Raw genomic sequence first — 19,346 nt, forward strand, 5'->3', positions numbered from 1 at the left:
CCACTTCAAGGCATTATCCTTTCTAGTTCACTTTTTAGCTGTACTTACACTTTTGTCCACTCATTAAACAAAATGAGGTATTAACTCACAGTGTTCATCCACAAATACATCACTTCCATCACCAAAACAACAAGAAGCTGTACACTCAAATACTGTTATATCATTGTCCTTTACCCAGCTGATGGTACAGTTTGATATGAAATTCTAAACAGTCAGAAGTATATATACAGACATGTGACAATCAGAATTTAATAGCATTTGATATCCAGCACAAACATCAACTCAATAGATGAGAAGATTTAGTGAACTGCCTATTTAGGTTTCCTATTGTAAGGCTAATTCCAGCTTGTTTCATGCACCTAGTCACTCTGGCATTGTAAACATTACCAACAGAGCAAAGTTCCATGCAAATCTTGTAGAAACAGAGAAAGACGAGCAGAGAATAGAACAGAAAGTCTCCTATATTCTTCATATGGAGCTACTTATAGTCATTTTAAAGAGATCTGATTAAAACATTAAGGTTCCTATATATTCAAGAGAATACTTGTCCTGAAACAGCCATGAATAATTTGAGCTATGACATAAGCAGAAACACCATTTGAATAGATCTCTGAATACAAAATACTGTACTAACAAAGAGGAATAAAACAACAAACACTTCTAAGTATTGTATCAGTTGTTAACTACAGTGGAAAACCAATCTCTAATATGGCTGTTCACATTCTGGCAGGAAGCAAAAACAATCAATCAATGCAGCATTTCTTAAGCCAAACATATAAATGAATCTACAACCAACTAGAAGGGAGGTTACTTATTCTGATCAGCTCAAGTTCAACCTACGTTACACCCTCAAAAACAAGTCTAAATCGAACATACTGTTTGAAGTAGGACAGACAAACAAAGTTGGGGTATGTTAACTTAGATTTTTGCCTGCCATCTTTCACGATCAGTTGGACAACACTAACGGATAGGGAAAGACTCACTTAACAAGCACCACCTCAGGAGAAGAAAGAGGAAACAATTTTAAATACAGCATCGACATGCAACCAGGAGCCACGATGATAGTGACATCCATAAACCCTAGAGCAACACAAAGGTTTCCTCAAAAAAATGCAATGCTTCTGAGAACTTGAGAGGCAGCTAGTTTCATGCAGGCACAGGCAAGCACATAAGCTCTGGCAAAATGTTTAAGCTTCCTGTACATGCTAAACAGCCTGCTTCCAAATCACAAACATGAGTTCAATTGGGCTCTCCTTTACAAGCACCCAGTGTTCTGAAGCCATTACTGCAATCAGCTTAACTAAATGACAGAAGTACAGACGTGTCTTTTATGGACTAACTCTATTTGGAGAGCTCTTCAGTTTCTCCTCTCCATCCATCAGCAGTGAAGTCACACACTGCATCCAGTTCACCCTGTGGAATGCAAAATCTACACAGTCTGTTGCGCAAAGGGAAGCTCTGAGAATTAGAAAAAAAACAAAGAAAATGAACGTAGTTTGAATTAAACCCAATAAAGAATTAAGGGGTATGTTTTATCCCTCCTCGCATCCCCTTTCTAGAGGATTGCAGAGAGCTAGGATTCATGCAATGAATTCATATTTTGCATTCCTTGTGTTTATTCAGACTTGCTCCTCTCTGGATAGGATGCATATTTTGGGAATAGCATAAATTTGAGCATGTCCAGCACATTCTACTATACGATCATACTTCACATTAAGGTCTTACACTGTGGTACAGCAGTACTACCCATAGTGCCAGCAATTCATCTACATTCCAGCCTCAAGAAATATAGTGAATTCAAGCCAACCTAAACCACTGGTGCCTTCTCTGTACTACTTTGCCAAAACCTGGAAACATTCAGCTTCTATGCAGGGTCTTTTCTCCATGAGCCAAAACAAGTTAAAGTAACACTATTGATTGCACCCGGGTAGGTTTAGACTGGACATCAGGAACAATTTCTTCTTGGATAGGGTGATCAAGCACTGGAACAGGCTGCCCAGGGAAGCAGGAGTCTCCATATTTAAGAGCTGCCTGGATGCAGCACTAAGGGACATGGGTTAATAATGGCCCTTGGTAGGTCAGGCTGACAGCTGACTTGATATTGATTGTATTTTCTGACTTAAATGATGCTGTGATTCTATTTTGAGTTGCTCGACATTTTACCACGTTTGAGGAGATCTGAGTAACTGGATATCCTATACAATATCATCTTCAAGATCATAATAGGAACGTTCAAGTCCCACAGATGCGTAGCTAGGTCTCATTTCTGTTGTTTTCACAAGTAAGAAAGCACCATTTTTTATCAGGTCCAGACAAAAACCTTGTTAGAGCTTGTTCTCAGACCAGTTATAAAGCTGTAGCTGCAACAGCATTCCAGAGAATTTCTCATTTTACTGCACATCCCTACGGTCACTTCCATTAGCAGCAAAAGAAAGAGCACGCTCAACAGCACTAGTCACAACTGAAGCTCTCATAGGAGAGAAGAAAGAGCGAGGCATGACCATACAGAACCTGCCTGCTTTAATTACATTCTGTTGAAAACATCAGTCACCCAATGTTTGAACAAGTCAAATAAATAATTAGACAAACTCCAAGCTAAAAGTATTTCCCTGTATCATAAAGGGAAGTTGGGTAGCTTTATCAAAAACTCGAGGAGGAGAGGAATGGAAAAGATACAGACTTTCTACCACCTTTCCATTTGAAGTTACTTTCAAAAACATCCACCTTTAAAGACAACATGACATCTATACTATCTACATGAACTGATCTCAAAATAATCAGACCTATCAAGCCTGGCTACCCCTTCCTCACTTTTCTCCTATATAATAAAAACCTATATACAGGAAGTAAAGAACCACACTCAGTTTTTACTCTCAAGAACACTTATTCAAGACAGTATTTGGATGTGTTCTTGAACTCAGATCACAAGTCTGCTGTGCTATCGCCTCATTATCGACAAAAAGCATGGTTCTGCCCTCTGTAACAGACCATGAGCTCCTATAACCAGCTGGATCAGTAGAAAGCTATCTTTAACGGGCAACCAGTGGTCTACTAGTGTAGTTTCCTAAAACACTAGGGTATAATGCAAGGGGGTTATAAGAATTATAAAAGAAATAAGAATAAACAAGTAGTGAACAAAATGGAGATACAGGAATGCAGTTATGTTGTTTCTGCTAACTACTGGCTGTAAGGCCACCTCAGCTGTATCAGGGTAGGAAACACTTAAGCACTCCTAGATTCCAGCTGTCAACCTAGAACAGAAAAGAATCATAGAATCACCAAGGTTGGAAAATACCTCTAAGATCATCCAGACCAACCATTCACCTATTGCCAACATTTCCCACTAAGCCATGTCCCTCACTACAACATCTAAACGTTTCTCAAACGCCTCCATGGTTGGTGACTCCACCACCTCTCTGGGCAGCCCACTTCAGTGCCTGACCACTCTTTCAGAGAAGTATTTCCTAATGTCCAACTTGAATCTCCCTGGTGCAACCTGAGGCCATTCCCTCAAGACCTATTCCTAGTTACACGTGAGAAGAGGTTGACTCCCACCACACCACAACCTCCCTAAAGGGAGGCTATAGAGAACGATAAGGTCATCTTGAGTCTCCTCTTCTCCAGACTGAACAACCTAGTGGTCTAAGAAACCTTAGACCATTAGTTATGGGACTTTAAAATATTCCCACTTAAACTGCAACGATGTCTGTATCTTGAGTCAGCATGTCAAATACAAAAGCCCTAGGAACCAGAGAAAATTTCGTGTCATCATAGGTTGTGCTGCACATTAACGAAGAATTAAAGACACTTCCAAGGATCTCTACAAAGCACTAGAGCTTTAGCTAGACATTACAAATATAATGAAGTTTCCCAATTATTTTCAAGAGAGGTGTAGGTGTTAGCTATTAAGAACATTCATAGCAAAGTCTTTCAATCCAAATCAGATTTTATGTCCTTGCATAAAAGTGATATCAATCAAGCTTTCATTCAACAGTAACAGTTGCCTTGTAAAACACTCTGAAGACCAAGCATGTTGAAGTCAGTATTTTATAGACACAATCATATCGGAGAAGAAGAAAGACTATCCAGGAACAGCAGGTCTAGCTCTATCACTGTTGTTTGTTTATTAACAGCCAAGGCCCTTAAGAACTGCTGGTATCTGCAAGCACATTCAGTTACAAGTCACACAGTATTTCGACAAAAACCTCAGGTGTATAAATAAAGCCTCTGGTAGCCAAGAAACTGTGTGTAACTTAGAGCAACATGAGAAAAGCAGATTCTGAACATATATTGAAGTACTTAAATTCTGTTTAAGAAACAGTATCCATCTAAGAAACTTCTCTTAAGAAGACTTTCACATGGAGCTATGTATTTATGACCTACTTCTGTAACTGCGTACACAAAGCAGGAAATCGAATACCTATTAAGTGAACTGTTGTGTAAATGAGCTTGACTTTGACAGACAAGCTCCATAGGTATGAGCCCATCACCCCAAGCAAGGTACAGTCCTGGCTCCTCTTAACTCACTGGCAAAGTTCCCCGGCTGCCAGAGCCAAGACTTCACTCCCTTCTGCGCATGTGGTGGGGCTGAAGCAGCATTCCAACCGGGGGAAGCGCCTTGGCAGCCTCCCCTCTTCCCCTCCTCCTTGCAACAGTGATGCACAACGCTGGCCTCTGGATTTAGGGTATCTTTGTTCCAACTCTACCACTTTATTTTGCAATCCAGTTGTACAATTTCCTCATGTTGTAGCATATTTGCTTCTCCTAGCTTGAGTTTTGAACTAGACTGAAAAAAAAAAAAAAGATTGGCTCTTATGACAGATATGCAGAATAAGCACAGTTGAGCCTGTTACTGAATACAACTATCAAAACAGAATAGATTCAACTACTCTAGAAAGCAGTATTTTTGCTTGCATGCTGCCAAGCCACAGATCCAAGAGTACACATCTACGCAGCTTCACTTAGGCATACATTTCTCCTTGATCCCTTGTTATCTACAGTTTCTCCCCAAACTCCACAAACAGATATGTGTACAGATACATACAAGAAAGAGAAGTATCCTGATCTGCAATATAGATACTTACATGCACATATCTGTGTCCTGCACCAATGATGCAGAGCCCAGACTTTCACATGCCCATTCTCAGTAGGTAGACAGATCGGGGAGCAAGGAAGAAAGGCAAGCTGAATTTGACTGCTAATTCCTTCGACTGGTTTGCATCATACACTACACACATCAACCCTACAAGCAGAGGCATACATATGCCAACAAACACAGATATAGGACACAGCTTCCTCACAAAGACCACTACTAGATTCCATACTGAAAATACAGGATACAGAGAAAAAAAGACTAGCAATGCTTGGTGCAATAAACCAAGTCTTTAAGCAATAAGTGCACGTGAATTACCATGTCCTAAAGAGATAGCTTCCCATTTTTGCTTGAAATTAAATACTTGGGAAAAAAAAGTGATCAGTGTACCATAAGATTCATGTAGTCTTGAGAATCAGCTACAAGCAAAATCCTTAAGGGATCCCACTGCTTTTGTAACTTCAAAATGACTCATGAATACCTACACTTATTGCTACCCTAACGTATCAAATCAAGAACATGATCTTGGAATTTCTTACATGAGAAAGCTTCATACGTAATGTAAAACCAACCAGCAACCAACTCATACAATAAAACCAACCAACTCTCTCTATTTTTTTAAACACCAATGGATGCCTGCCAGCAACAAGTCATTTGAAACTAGCTTAGAAGCTCCCTCCTACAAACCAGTAAGCCACACTCAGAATTCAGATTACAGTTACCTAAGACTTCTTAGCGAGTTCTGCTTATTTATCTACGTGCTGCAGCCACTCAACATTCACACCTTCCAACATTCACACCTTTTTTCTTCTGAGAAGAGTTTAAGAGATGCTAAAGAACTAAGATGACCATCACAGTTCTGCCTGTTTAGTTTATGTCTAGACAATACTTAAACTGCACAGGGTGGAAAAAGGGAAAACAGCCAAATATGATTCAATCTGCTTCAACTTGTGACTAATCTCCCTACTTATTCTCAGGGAAGTTGGCACTTGTTGCATCTTTAACTTGTCCTGAGTTACGAAGCAAGAGAACTTCTCTGACCTCAACAAAACCTGATGAAGCTTGCTTTTACCTATCTTTTCCCTTTACACAGGAAACACATTTAAACAACACTGAAGTTTACCCTATAGTACAGGCAAGTGAAGTTTAACTGCTGCTTCAAGATCAGTAGGAGATTCAACGTAAGTTCACACTGATCAGTCAGCAGACCTACATACAACAAAAGCCATACACCCCCTCCAAAGCCTCCACGCGTGCAGCATATAGCTCACCTTTATGCACAGCCTTCTCAGCAAGGGAGTCCTAATCAAATCAACTATTCTGTCAAAATAGAAGAGCACTATTACTGAAAAAGAGCTGTATTTGGGACCAAAAGGACCCTCTTTGTCCCACTTGAAGTTCTCAGTTATTACTGAGAAAGTGGATCAGCTCAGTAGGAAGTTTCATCTAGCTGCTGTCAGGTTAGTATTAGAAGCAGATCGCCTCAGCCTGCAGTTTTCTCACCAACAGTATAAAGTTTTCAAACAAAAAGCCTCATATCTACTGTTTCCAACACAGAAACGAGAATTAAAAACTAAGCACAGAGGGCTGTGCATCTCCTCTTCTACAGCAACTATTTCCCAGTACAAAGCATCTCACATTGCCATTTTACAAACTGCCTTTTAACCAAGTAAATGCCTCATCTAAGAGCTCTACATTTCTACAACCGCATTCATGCTGACTTTTTCACCAAGGTTTCATTCACTAATTCACAATATTTTCACAAGGCAGTTTTCTCTTTGGTTGTCACGAGCATTCGGACCAGGCAGACTTGCAAGCTACAAGACTGGTCACACCGCACTTGGAACGATCACACCGCTCCTCTGAGAAATCTGAAGCAAAGTGTTTATACTCCATAAACTGCATACAACTTAGATGGAAAGACAAGCACCGGCCAAGAGGAAATTGCCTCCTTCTCTCACAACTGACTCTACCTTTGCTGCACCTGTTCCAAGTCCAAATGCCAAGGGAACGCCTAGGTTTAAAGGTCAGCATTATTTCTTTTTTAAATAGCTTTGATCAAAGCGCCAGGTACGTTCAACGTGGATTCTCCCAAACTGGCTTTCTAAAGTTTGGATACGAGCAAAATGCCAAAGGAACTTTTCACCACAGTCCAGAGACAGTGCCAGTCAGCACGCCGTGCTGTGGCTCGATGAACTTTTACGTAATGGATCCCGAAGGCCATCCCTTCCTGCTATCGAAAGCGATGAGAGAAAGCGATAGAACCGTCAGCCAGAAATACAGGTTCTATCCGAGAGCTTTCACCGTAATCGGGTGTTTTCCGGCGCTTCCAGGAGCCAGCCGAGCCGTGCCCACTTTAGAGATGAGGAAGCCGAACGCCGAGGGAACAGCGGCGGAGACGGAAGCGCAGCTGCCCCGCGGGCCGCAGCCGGCACTCCCCGCACCCCCTCCCGCCGCCACCTCCGGGCCCAGGCGCACCGGGGCCGCCCGGTGTGGGCACACCGCGGCTGCGGGGTGGGCGGCACGGCGGGCAGGGGGCGCGCGTGCGGCGGCCCCGCGGTCCTTCCCGCCCCCCGGATCCCCCCCCCGCCGCGCTCAGCGCCCGCCCCCCGCCGGGCCCGCCCGCCCCGAGGCCCAGGGGGCCCCGCTCCCGCGGCGGCCCGCGCTCACCATGTAGAGGGTGAAGGGGAAGCCGAGCAGGAAGAGCCACAGGTAGAGGTGTAGTGCGTTGACCCCGGCGCCCTGGTGCGGGTCCTGGTACCAGCCGCCGCTCAGCGCCGCCCACACGCCCTGGCGCAGGATCTGCAGCACCTGGGAGCCCATGGCAGCCCCGCTCCGCCGAGCCGGCCCCGCTCTATCCGCCCTGGGAGCCCGGGCAGAGCCGCGCGCCGCCCGCGCTCCGCGACAGCCCGCACGGCCGCAACCGCAACCGTCGCCGCCGCCGCCTCCCCAGCAACGCCGCCGCCATCTTATGTCCGGGCCCCGGGCCGGCCGCCCGCCCCCGCGCCGCCGATAGACCGGCAGCCCTTGCGGCAGGGGACGCCTACCCCGCTCTCTGTCGCCGGGGAGGGACAACGCTGAGGAGGCGGGGGCAACCAATACTGCGCTTGCGCACGGCCGGCCCGCCGCCTTCATCCCCACCGGGGTGGCCGCAGCGCCTCCTGGCGGCGCGGAGGAGGGCGACGCTGCGACCGTTACCGCGGCGCTTCTTCGGGGCCCGAACCCCAACCGCCGGGCCCCGCTGCTCGCGGCGACTTCCCTGGGCTCTCCGGACGTGACAGAACCCGGGATTCCTTTCTGGCTCGGCCCCAGGGCGGCTCACAAGGCTTCTGCATTGTCAGCTTAGGACTCCCTCCATTTTCTAGAGCTACAGCCACTCGGTGCTTTTCTTCCCTTCAGCCGGTGGCACCAGGGCACAGTGATACCACAGAATGATTGGAAAAGGCCTTCAGAATCACCACGTCCCAGGGTGAACACTTGAGTTGTCTAAAATTGAAGCACACCATGCTTGAAGTCCTTCCATTTGCTGTCAAGACCCAGTGCCTGTCACCATTCTGTTCCCAGCACGTTTAAAGAAAACAGTTGTTTGGATTTCTCTCCAGCTTTTGCCAAGGAAAATGGCAACTCAGCTTTCAGATGAATCTTTTTATGTAGGCTGCTAGTGACCATCATGTGTTGGGTTTCGAAGCTTTTCCCTTAAGTACATCCCCAAAGCCATGCACCAGATAGAAAGAAACAGATGAGGGCAATGCCAAGCAGGCAAAGGGGGGATGTCTACTCATCCACAGGGACCGAAGACATAATGCTGAAGATCCTCCATTAACTTTCCTAACCCTCCAGCCATATTGGGGTGAAAAGTAGCTTTGAGGGCATGCTAAGATACTGTTTCAGCCACGACAGAAGGATCCCACCCAGGTTCTGTCCTGAACCCAACTTCCCCTCCCACTCAACAGGCTCAAGACTGCGAGCTCACAACCTTATAGGCCTCTGCTAAGGAGGAACTGCAGCGCACAACACCCAAACAACCAGTCATGACTCATGATGAGCACGCATTTGGGCCTGTGTTTTCAAGAGACTGCTACTGGCACAGTCTTCCCACTGTTTTCCTCCCAGCAGTTAGGTAGCCAATAGCAGCATCTGGCTATTCTTGGAAAACCAGAAGATAGAAGAGACTGACTCAAAACAGATGTAGATGATCTATTTTTTTGGTTTGTTTCCCCAGCAGGAAAGTAAGGAGAAGGAATGGATGCAAAACCCCAACCATGATAGCTCTCTTCCCAGTATAAGCAAACAGATTTTTAACTTTATTGTTTCAAGGAGTGCATTTTTGAATATGTGGCTGCTCATATTGAAAAAAAAAACTTCTTAAAAATTATGTCAGTGTTGAAGTAGGGGCAGAAAGAAGGATGTGTAAGGGGAGGGGAAAAAAACAACAAAAACAAAGCCAAGGAACAGAAAAGCTAAACAGAGATTTTTCATGGGTGAGGAGGGAGTATTCCCTGTTGGGATAAAGCCAAGCATGACAAGCATCACCACAACTTATTGTAGGCTCAGAAGAAAAGAAAAATCAAACAAACAAAAATAACCTCACAAACTATGAAGCCTATGCTTCACTCCATCATTTGCCAAAACACCTTTTAGAATTACAAACACAGCTGTTAAGAGATGAAGTTCTTAGGATGTGTTATCCATAAATACACTGTGATAATGTAACCATCAGGATTATGAAGCGTTAGTTCTTTCAGCAGCTGTTTCATTAATGTTACATAAAAGCTGTTCACCTTCTCCTCAAAGAGGAGGAAAGAAGGATAGCATTCATTCATAATGTGTCTGAAGGCTGCAGTAAATGCAGTAAAAACATTTATGCTTCTGTTTAGGGGCCGTTGATTGAATCTGGAGAGATTAGCCTCAGCCTTGCAGTAATGATTCATGTTAAACAGAATCCCTGCGTGACAGGCTGGAATTCCCTAGCCCTGCGCCTGCAGTATTACTGGCTCAGGCCTGATGCACAGCAGCATAACCTAGTTCAGCACAGATAGCCCTGCTCAAGAGAACTGGATCCTGGGAATATTTAGACTGAGTCAAGTAAAATAAGTAACAGAATCTGATGTGCGTGAGAGGACAATTAAATCCCATTGTTCAGCTGCTTAAATGCAGGCAGGCTGAAAACATTAGGACACAGGATGGGAAACAATATTATTGGAATCCAACCATGCTTGAAGGTAAAACTGATAACGAACTTAGTTGTAGGCATCATTAATAAATTAAGGAAAAAAATCATGATTAGCTTTTCAAGGAAACAAACAAAGCCCATCAAAAACAGCGTAGGAAAAGTGCAGAGAAACAGTGCATCTGAATGGAAAGCAGCAGGAGTACTCTCAGACTATGGATTGAGCCTCTCCAATCCAACAAATAACTGGCTTATCTTCTGTGCTCTGCTTTAGCCTTACAGTACTTCTTTAGGATGAGTATTATTCGCTGCTCAGGAAAAAGAATCTGCTCTAGGAAAATTAGAGCTCGATATTGGTGAAGAATGAACAATTTTCAGATGAAATATTTAAGTGGAGGCACTAAGTCAGATGATTTGAGTGCAACCTATTTTTCTCCAGCATTTCTCTTATAAATCATTATGCCAAGACTGAGGCAAAGGAGTCATTTTGCTGCATAAGCCAGCACTGTGCAGAAACAGACCAACTCAAAACTGCAATTGTTATTTTGGCCTGACAATACTCTTAATTTCCTCACATTCTCAGTACACAGTCAAGCATCCTTACAACTGCAGGCTACTTTCTCTAGCACATTAGCATTACTGGTTCTCTTTGCATATCCCATCTACTACAGATATGGCTGTTTGGACTTGGACTTGGCCAAGGAAGAACTATCTTTTAATCATAACCAGAAGCACTTCATGCCACACTCCAGAGGGTTGAAAGGGCATTTGCAAAATTAGGGCAATGCTATATGTGGTGCATGATAAATGTGGGCTATATAAAATACTCAGATGAGATTATCACAATTTCTTGACTGACTTTATAAGCACACTTTTTTTTTCTCTTAAATGTGTGGTATTACAAGAATAAGGAGTTAATCAAAACTAACAAACAAAGCACTGAAACCTGTCACAGAACTGCTTCAACATGCTGGCACTGCTAAAAAAGCAATATGCAGCATGTTTTGGACCACTGTTTTTACCTTAGCTTTAGTATCTCTCATCTTTGCATTTGAGGAAATCAAACTTTACACTTTTTCCTCCAGACACCTTTTGTGGAGTACCCAGAATTGTCATTTTAAAATTAGTTAAAGAAAACTCCTAAGCTTTATGACAATACAGAGAAGCTAATTAGGACAAGAGGTCAAACAGAAAGTTGAAAAGAATATTTTACCTAAATTGTGTGGAATTCATTGTCTGTAAACAAGCGTATAATTGGCATTTTCCTTGCTATTTTCATTGCAGTAATCATCACAGTTTGATACCAAGCTGTAAGCAGCTCATAAAACAATCAGCAGAAAATAACTAAACGCTAATTAACTACTTTACAATTAGGAGAGTTAGTACTTCTAGTCTCCATGTTGGATACAGTGTTTGTTTTCAGATGAAGATTGACAAACTAGGCCTTTGTGGCTCATTACCAACTTTTATTTACTTGTTCCTATTGATTCTTTGTCTCAAGATCTATAGCTAGACAGCAGCATTACAACCCTAACTCGGATCCTGCTGACACATATTTCTTAGTATGGTTTGGACACAGTGTCCAAAGTTACAACTCTGATTTTTTTTTTTTTAAAGACAAAAGTCAATTTCCCATGTAGTTTGTTAGCATAAGTAGTGATGTGTTTTAATCTCTCATTACCTCATATGAGAATTAAGAAATAGGCTTATTTACAAGGGTGATGGCAAGCAGAAGTTAATTTTACAGTACTATTTGTTAGCCTAGTTTCACTGTGAGATAGGTTTTATTAAAAAAAAAAACAAACCCTGTCAGAAGGCTTTTCTAGACTTGTTTTTAACTGTAGTAGAATGGTCTTCAACAATACAAGACGCCCCTGACTGTGTTGCCATCACCTTAGCATCTGGTTGCAGCTCATCTGTTCTTCTCACAGCTTTTAAGCAAACATCTAAGTGAGAGTCACATCCTTTCACAGACTCAACTCCCTTCTCAGCAGCCCTGTTCCCTGGTTCTCCAAAACCTCCCATAAGAAGTCACACCAGATACAGTCTTACTCATAAGAGTATCACACTGATATTCAGTCCTTTACATTACCCCTGCTCCCACCTGGAATACAGCCCCTTTAGAGACAGTAGGGAAAGCACACACATTCTCTAGCATTTCTGCACAGATCAGGCAGGGATTTAACAGCAGAAAGGTTAGTTACATGCCAGGAGACCTTCTCCCCCTGCTGTGCTGGTACATTATTACTCACACCACACAGTGCAGCCCCAAGTGTGCACCAGCATACAGCCTGCACACACCTTTATCACAACCATGGCACATTGTGCTCTCACAGCTCCAGCTGCCCCTCACGGAGACAGCCTGCCCCAGCAGCCCTGGAGGCAGACCACAGCTTCTCCTTAAAGGTAGAAGAACACTCTTCTTGCCCTCAAATACCTAGAAACGGTGGGGGGAAGTGTTTCATTTCCTTCCCCCACCCAAATATCTCTATGACTAATAGATCTCTCTGTAGTATTTCACAGTGCTGCTCAGGGAGAGATCAATGCGGTAAGCAGAGGATTCTAATTACTGATCTGCAAACAGCTGAACCATGAAGCCCTCAGTACCATTAACCCCTGCTCTTGCAGTTTCTCTCAGCTGCGGGCTGCATTTTTTGAGTACTAAGCTCTTTCTGTACCCACTCTGAGCCCTATGGTTTTCTGAAGACAAAATACACAGACCAAAGTGAGATTCTTCCCATGAAAGAGCGCTTATATCAGTTTTTTTTATTATCAAGGAGTGCTTAAAGGGGAAAAAGTGTTTGAAATGGATCCACATGGACAAAGAAGTCCCATGAGAGCTAAGGAAAACATTATTCTTACTAACTTGATGATAGCACCCTTCTGGCCACTAGAACAACAGTATCTTCACCTCACCTCCTTACCCTTTGTTGTCTAGAAATTGCCTCTTTCAGCTGTACTTTTCCAGCAGGTAGGTGGACTCCAGTTTCACTATTCTAACCTCTTCCAGCTGCTTCAGTATGGCTGACAAACCAATTGGAATGGCTTAATGTTCCCATTGCTAGAGAAAGAATGCAGTTTTAAAATGAAATTTCATCTTAAGGATGATTCCGGTAGTGTTTCTTGAAAGAAAATTGGAGCAGCATCCACTTCCGTGTCATGGGGCCTAATTCTGTGAACACATCCATCACACAGAGAAGCGTCATCGGTGTCCCGGTGACCGCAAGGTCTCTGTGAACAAAGAGACATTTGCTAGCATTACTGGTACAAGAATTACTTAAAACCACCATGGAGATGAAACATAATAAACAAGGCTAAAATTAGAATATCCAAACACTGAGCTGACAGTATTTTAGCAGCATTTATACCACATTCTTTAAAGTACAGCACAGTGGTGCCTCACTGTAAGAAATTTCTACCAAACAATGATTCATGATGCCACTGGGATGAAATCCTAATTAAGATCTTTGTTCACAGTTAAAATTCTCTGTCTGAAGTATAAAGCTCCCACAGCACGAGGACTAGTCTGTCCATGACCACAGTTAAAGGGTTTTCTCTCTCTCACAGCTGTTTTTAGCCTTTAGAATTGGTGATTTAAGCTTTTAGAACTGGTGAAACCCAGCCTAGGAGAGGGTTTCAGTTTCAACTACATTATCAGAAAGGAAAAACTTAAATATTAAATGCATACTGATTTCAGGGGAATGAAACGAGGCCAAAATTAGAACTCCCAAAGAGGCAACGTGGGCAAAGTTTGGAGAAGAGTCATGAACTGGCTGTTTTATCAACAGGCATGTAACCTTGTATTATCCACACAATGGATTATGTCTTGCACAGCTAAACAGGCCAAAAATACATAGGCACAGAACACAGCGTAGGGAGATTATAGCAGTAAGCAGTGCAGGAAGCCATGGCAGCGTCGGTGTGGTAAGGCCTGTGGAGAAGCTGAGAGTATGTTAACTTGCAGAAACTGAGGAAGTCTGCAGAATAACTAGTGACATTGCAAGGTAAAAAATGCTGTAGGGGACATAAGTCAATTTCACTTGGCTGGATTTCACATATGTACCAAGGCCTGCTGAGGCAGATTAGTTCAGAGGCCCCAAAGCCTCATCAGCCTCCCTCCATCTCCCTTGGATTTCATCTTCGTTCTGAATAAACAGAACACTAACTTCACATTTCTGTCTGATTTCAACACCTTCCCTAGCTCTGTATGTAAGACTCCTCAGTGAATACAGCCTTGTCTGAAGTGGAATATGGCAGTGACTGTGTGCTTTAGTAGGAGGTGTGAAGAATAATTTTGACATTCAAGACTATTGGAAACAGTATGTAATTCATTGCCTTGAGGTGGAATGTAGCCATAGTTAACAACTTAAATCTGAGAAAAGAACTACAGAACTTCAGTCTTAAATCCCTTTTGGAAAGTAGTGTTGCCGGTCACATACTGCTTCAGCTCCAATGAAGGTCAGCCTCAGAAGAAGCAGTGCCATATTTTTTAAACAACCAAGTTTAAATTCCCAGATACGTCTTATGATTTATACTGGCAAGAAGTCTCAGCTGCATCATAAGATTGGCTCCTTCCCGTATTCCTTTTGTTCTCTGGAGGTCTCCCAGATACATATTGAGCAAGTCTGATCTGCTTAGTGTAGAAGATCTGATAAATCATACTGAGGTGTTGTGACTATTTTTGCACTTGCTTGAGCTGGCAACGCCAGGAGGTACAGTTGACAGATTTCAGAATGTGAAAATGATTAATCCAGGGAAAGTGCCCGAAACACCACCACTTAATGGCAGATCTATCTAACCTGGATTCCAGCAACTCTTTAAAGAACATTCTAAAAAGAAAACCCACATGAACTATGCAGTGAGTAACATTCCATGAATCACTGAAGCACAGACCCAGGCTGTCCCCGATTTTCATTCCTTTCTCTCTAGGCCACAATTTTACAAAGCATTAGTTTAGGGAAGCTATCATCCTACAGCCACACCACTGCACAAACCAAATGAAATCAGGCATACATAGAGCAGAGTGAGGCAAGCCTGAAGGATGTGTGATGAGAGCTTTATTAGAGAGGACATATGGTTTTTAAAGAAAAGGTCTTCAGCAGCCAGCTGGAGGTGGTATAATTATTCATCAGAAAAACAACAGCAACTACAAAGATCTTCTCCTTCCCCTGCTGGCCTAATAGATTCCTTGCAGTCATTCAATGGACAGATGGTTTTCACCTACCCTCTGTAAACAACTTCTCATAGTAAACTGATGTAGAAGCAAGCTCTTACTGTCAAAGAAAATCACAGTTATACAGAAGAATGCACACTACCTGACTTCTCCCCCACACTCCCTACTTTCAGCTAGCTCTTGGCTACAACTCAGTAAGACGGACCCTGTGAACATGGAGCACGCCCATGCATATACACAGACCTGTGTGCTCATGCACGTATATAGACACACCACAGGTTCTGAAACAGCACTATTTTTCATGCAAATATTTTTTCCAACTGCATTAGCAGATGGTCTTCAGCCTGTTTTTAAATCAAGCTGTGTTTCACTTTTTACACTTACCACTCTGTCCTTGAGGTTGCCATTGGCATCTTTTGCAGTCATTCACGCAGGTAAGGCTTGATGACATTATTAACAGTAGTGGCACAGCAGCACCATAGCAAGTGGAGAACTATACATAGCCAAGAAAAGTGGACTTAAAATAGATTTGCACAATTCAACTCAGTGTTATCTGTTAAGACATACCGATACCACTGTATTTGTTGGTTATAGCCTTTTCATCTGTGAATGAAAGCAACTTGAAAAGCTGTTCTCCTTAGTTCCCTTACACAGGTGTTAACACTGTTGGAAATCAATGGACTGATTTACTCAGGTTCACCAAGTAAATCACTGACAAAAACAGCACCCAGATCTACCAGGTCCCGACCCATTAAACAGAAAGAGTATTTGTACAAACCACTCTTCTGTAGAGTCAGTACTACACAAGTGAGTTTTCTCCTTCACAGACAAGCCAGTGGGATGAAACAGGCTATTCATTCCTCCTCTGCATTTGTTTGTCATACAAGATTGTTCCCAGCTTTGTACCAAGAGCAGAGACTAAATAGAGCAGTAGCAGTGGAGTTTACAGATCAGAGAAATGCAGGCAGGTTTATTCCAAGTCTCGGCCAGCCAACAGGCTTTCCTACAGAAGGAAGTCCAACCCTTCTGTGGAAAAACTCACAAAAGACACTGTGAGAGAGTGAATCTAAGCGGGAGCAACACTTGTCAGAGTTCCTTCCTGACCACTTGCACAGGAATGAGGGATGCCCATCACGGATCAGCTTGTAAATCCCTCATGGCAGATTCCTGGGGATTGTCAGGCATCCAGAGGGATCTGTGTTTCAAGGCCACTTGCACAGACTCCTTGTGCAGCTGCTAGGCTCCTGGCTCCAGGTTTAGCTCCAGAGCATTGTCCACATTAGAAGCATTGGCCTATTTATTTCCTTGGTGCATTCTTTATCAATCCTTGGCATGGAAAGAGATGTTCAGCCCCTAGGGAAATCTTCGATGGGTTTAGCAATGAAAATTAATAGGGAGAAAACAGTTAAAGAACAAAGAAATTAGACAGAGGTGTGTGATGCTGATGCAGTTACTTTTATACTTCTGACCGCATTTGCCTGGGAAACAAATAATCTTTTTCTGCTCATAGGCCTTCCTAGAATAGTGATGACTACAAAATGGCCTGGAAACACTTTTTTGGAGATAAACAATGGAAATGATCTAACATTAAAAATAACCCCAAAGTCAAGAAATCAGAAACTGCTATGAAACAAAGGAAGGGTGGAGTAGGCAACCCTTCTGTGGAAAGATTCATACTCTGTTCATTCTGCTTCTAGAGCCCAGGGATGCCAGGTAAGGTTGCATCAGAAATCTGTAAGCTATATGCCCACATCTGTTAAAAAAATATTCTGAACTTCACAGGAGTTAGTGAACCTATTGCAACATTTTGAAGCAGTTAAAATTAGATTGAGTGATTTATCTTTTCACTATTGTTTCAGCATGTGACACGAAAAGAGGTTTTGTTGCAAACAGTACTTGAATCAAAAAAGCTATTTTGCTGTAGAAAATGTACTTCCAAGATTTAATTCAATACCCAGTGTTACACGAATCATATGAAAAACAGTCTTGCTGTGGTAACAGCACAATTAAACACAGGTGGCCAAAATATTTTGTCTCTTGGACTGAATTTTGAATTTGTGGTGCACACTGCTTCTTCACAGTTTTGTTAGTATCAGGGCAACTACATTCTTGCTTGTAAGTCTTTAAATGGTATATAATGGAAAAGAAGCAGAACATTCCAAATTTAGAATAGTAATAATTTAAGTCAAGTTTCAGGCATAATTTGCAAGCTATGAATTGAAAAGCATCTTTACTCATAACTATTATTTCTACTGACATCAGGAAAGCAGAAACAAGTTAGATTTGGGGGCAGTTCTATAGGATATGGGTCTTACAAGTGAAAAGTTCAGCATTCACAACCATCCAGCTTTTCACTGCCCTCCCTTCTGCATTGCACCTGACAACAGATCTAAACAACACATACTTTCTCAAAAAACCTTCTGTGCAACTAGCAGGCCTGCTAGGAGCTTCTGTCAGATGCTGTGCTCAACAGCTAATTGCATCGCTTGTTTCTGTGAAACCCATCATCTCATAAACTCAGAGACAAGTGCTTAATGTTGTCAGATCTGCTCATAAGCACAACAGATAGATTGCAAGGGACTGAGCTTAATGGAGTGATGGAAGAACATCAGCTTCAGGCTAGAAGTGTTTAGTAGGAGAGGAACTGATATCTCTGGAATACCTATCAAATTTGGTTAGCTAGATTGACTCTCAAGGAAATTATGTAGGAGGTGGCTTCACAGGCAGCTTGTGTGGCCTTGGGTAGTCTACAGGAAAGAGAGACTGCATTACCAAGAACTTATCCTTTGTAATAAAGCCTCACTTCTCCTTCCCACTGATTAGACACCAACCGACATTCTTGTTGTGATCATTCTTTCTAACACTCCACCCAAAATAAGGATAAAAGTTCACTGAGGGTCATTCAGCCTCTGTGGATATAAACCTGATTGCTATCATGTCCTCTGAATCAACTGGTAGCAGAGCTGAGGAAGAAGCCAGGGTCCGAGATGCATGTGCAGTTACATCTGAATTAAATTTAATTCAAACTTTCATTGAAAGTGAATTCACCTGCAGTTTTTAAGGAAAAGTAAAAGGTTCACATCTCAAAAGCACTTGTTTGTTTGTTTTTGTTGTTACCCTTGCAGCACTACCACAATTTGTAATGGCACATAGATTAAAACAGTTGAACTGGAGAGCAAACAAGAAAGAGCTAAACTAAACTTCAACTTCAGAGTGAAAGGAGTTCTGAAAAGGAACTGAAGAAAAAGAATAGCAAAGAAAGTCAGAAGTATGAACCATGACAAGCAGCCTTTCAGTATCTAATAGGAGGCTACAAGAAGGAGACTCTTTAGTGAGATCTGTTGTGATAGAACAAGGGGAAGTGGTTACAAACTGACACCAAGGAGATTTAGATTGGACTTAAGGAAGAAGTTTTAATACAATAAGGGTAGTGAGCCCCTGGCACAGGTTGCCCAGAGGGGCAGTGGATGCTGCATCCCTGGAGACACTCAAGGTCAGATTGGATGGGGCTCTAAGCATCCTGATCTCCCTGTTCATTGCAGAAGAGTTGGGCTAGATAGCCTCTAATGATCCCTTCCAACATAAATAGCTTTCTGATTCCCTGAGCCTACCAAAGAAGAATTGCATGCTGAGGTAAGCCTGTAGACCCAGTTCTTCCGAGCCTCTCATGGCCCTTGATAAGATTAGGCTCAGTCATATAGCTAGTAATACAAAGCATGTGAAGAGAGTTTCTTATACTGCTGTAGGCACCTGCAACCTCATGTAGCAATTGGACAGATCAATACAACAGAAAAGGTATCACAACAGAGGTGTGATAACAAAAGGACCAGCACAATACAAAGGTACCACAAAGAAAGAGAAGAAGATTGCTCACCCGTATCAGAAGATCCCAGGAGAAAGCTCCACTAAGA

The 19,346-nt window shown here is 42.8% G+C and overlaps 1 protein-coding gene across 10 annotated transcripts in view; it reads right to left on the minus strand.

Moving 5' to 3' along the window:
- PCNX1 (pecanex homolog 1 (Drosophila)) overlaps positions 1-8,089 on the minus strand; it is an 86,428-nt gene extending 78,339 nt beyond the window's left edge. For all 10 annotated transcript variants that reach the window (XM_015287579.4, XM_025150850.3, XM_025150849.3 and 7 more), the window contains exon 1: positions 7,763-8,089. In XM_015287579.4, the coding sequence (XP_015143065.1) occupies positions 7,763-7,915 (153 nt within the window). In that variant the 5' untranslated portion in view covers positions 7,916-8,089. The remainder of the gene's footprint in view (positions 1-7,762) is intronic.
- Positions 8,090-19,346: the final 11,257 nt, after the last annotated feature.

This window comes from Gallus gallus, chromosome 5, assembly GCF_016699485.2.
Source record: "Gallus gallus isolate bGalGal1 chromosome 5, bGalGal1.mat.broiler.GRCg7b, whole genome shotgun sequence".
NCBI classification, from domain to species: domain Eukaryota; kingdom Metazoa; phylum Chordata; class Aves; order Galliformes; family Phasianidae; genus Gallus; species Gallus gallus.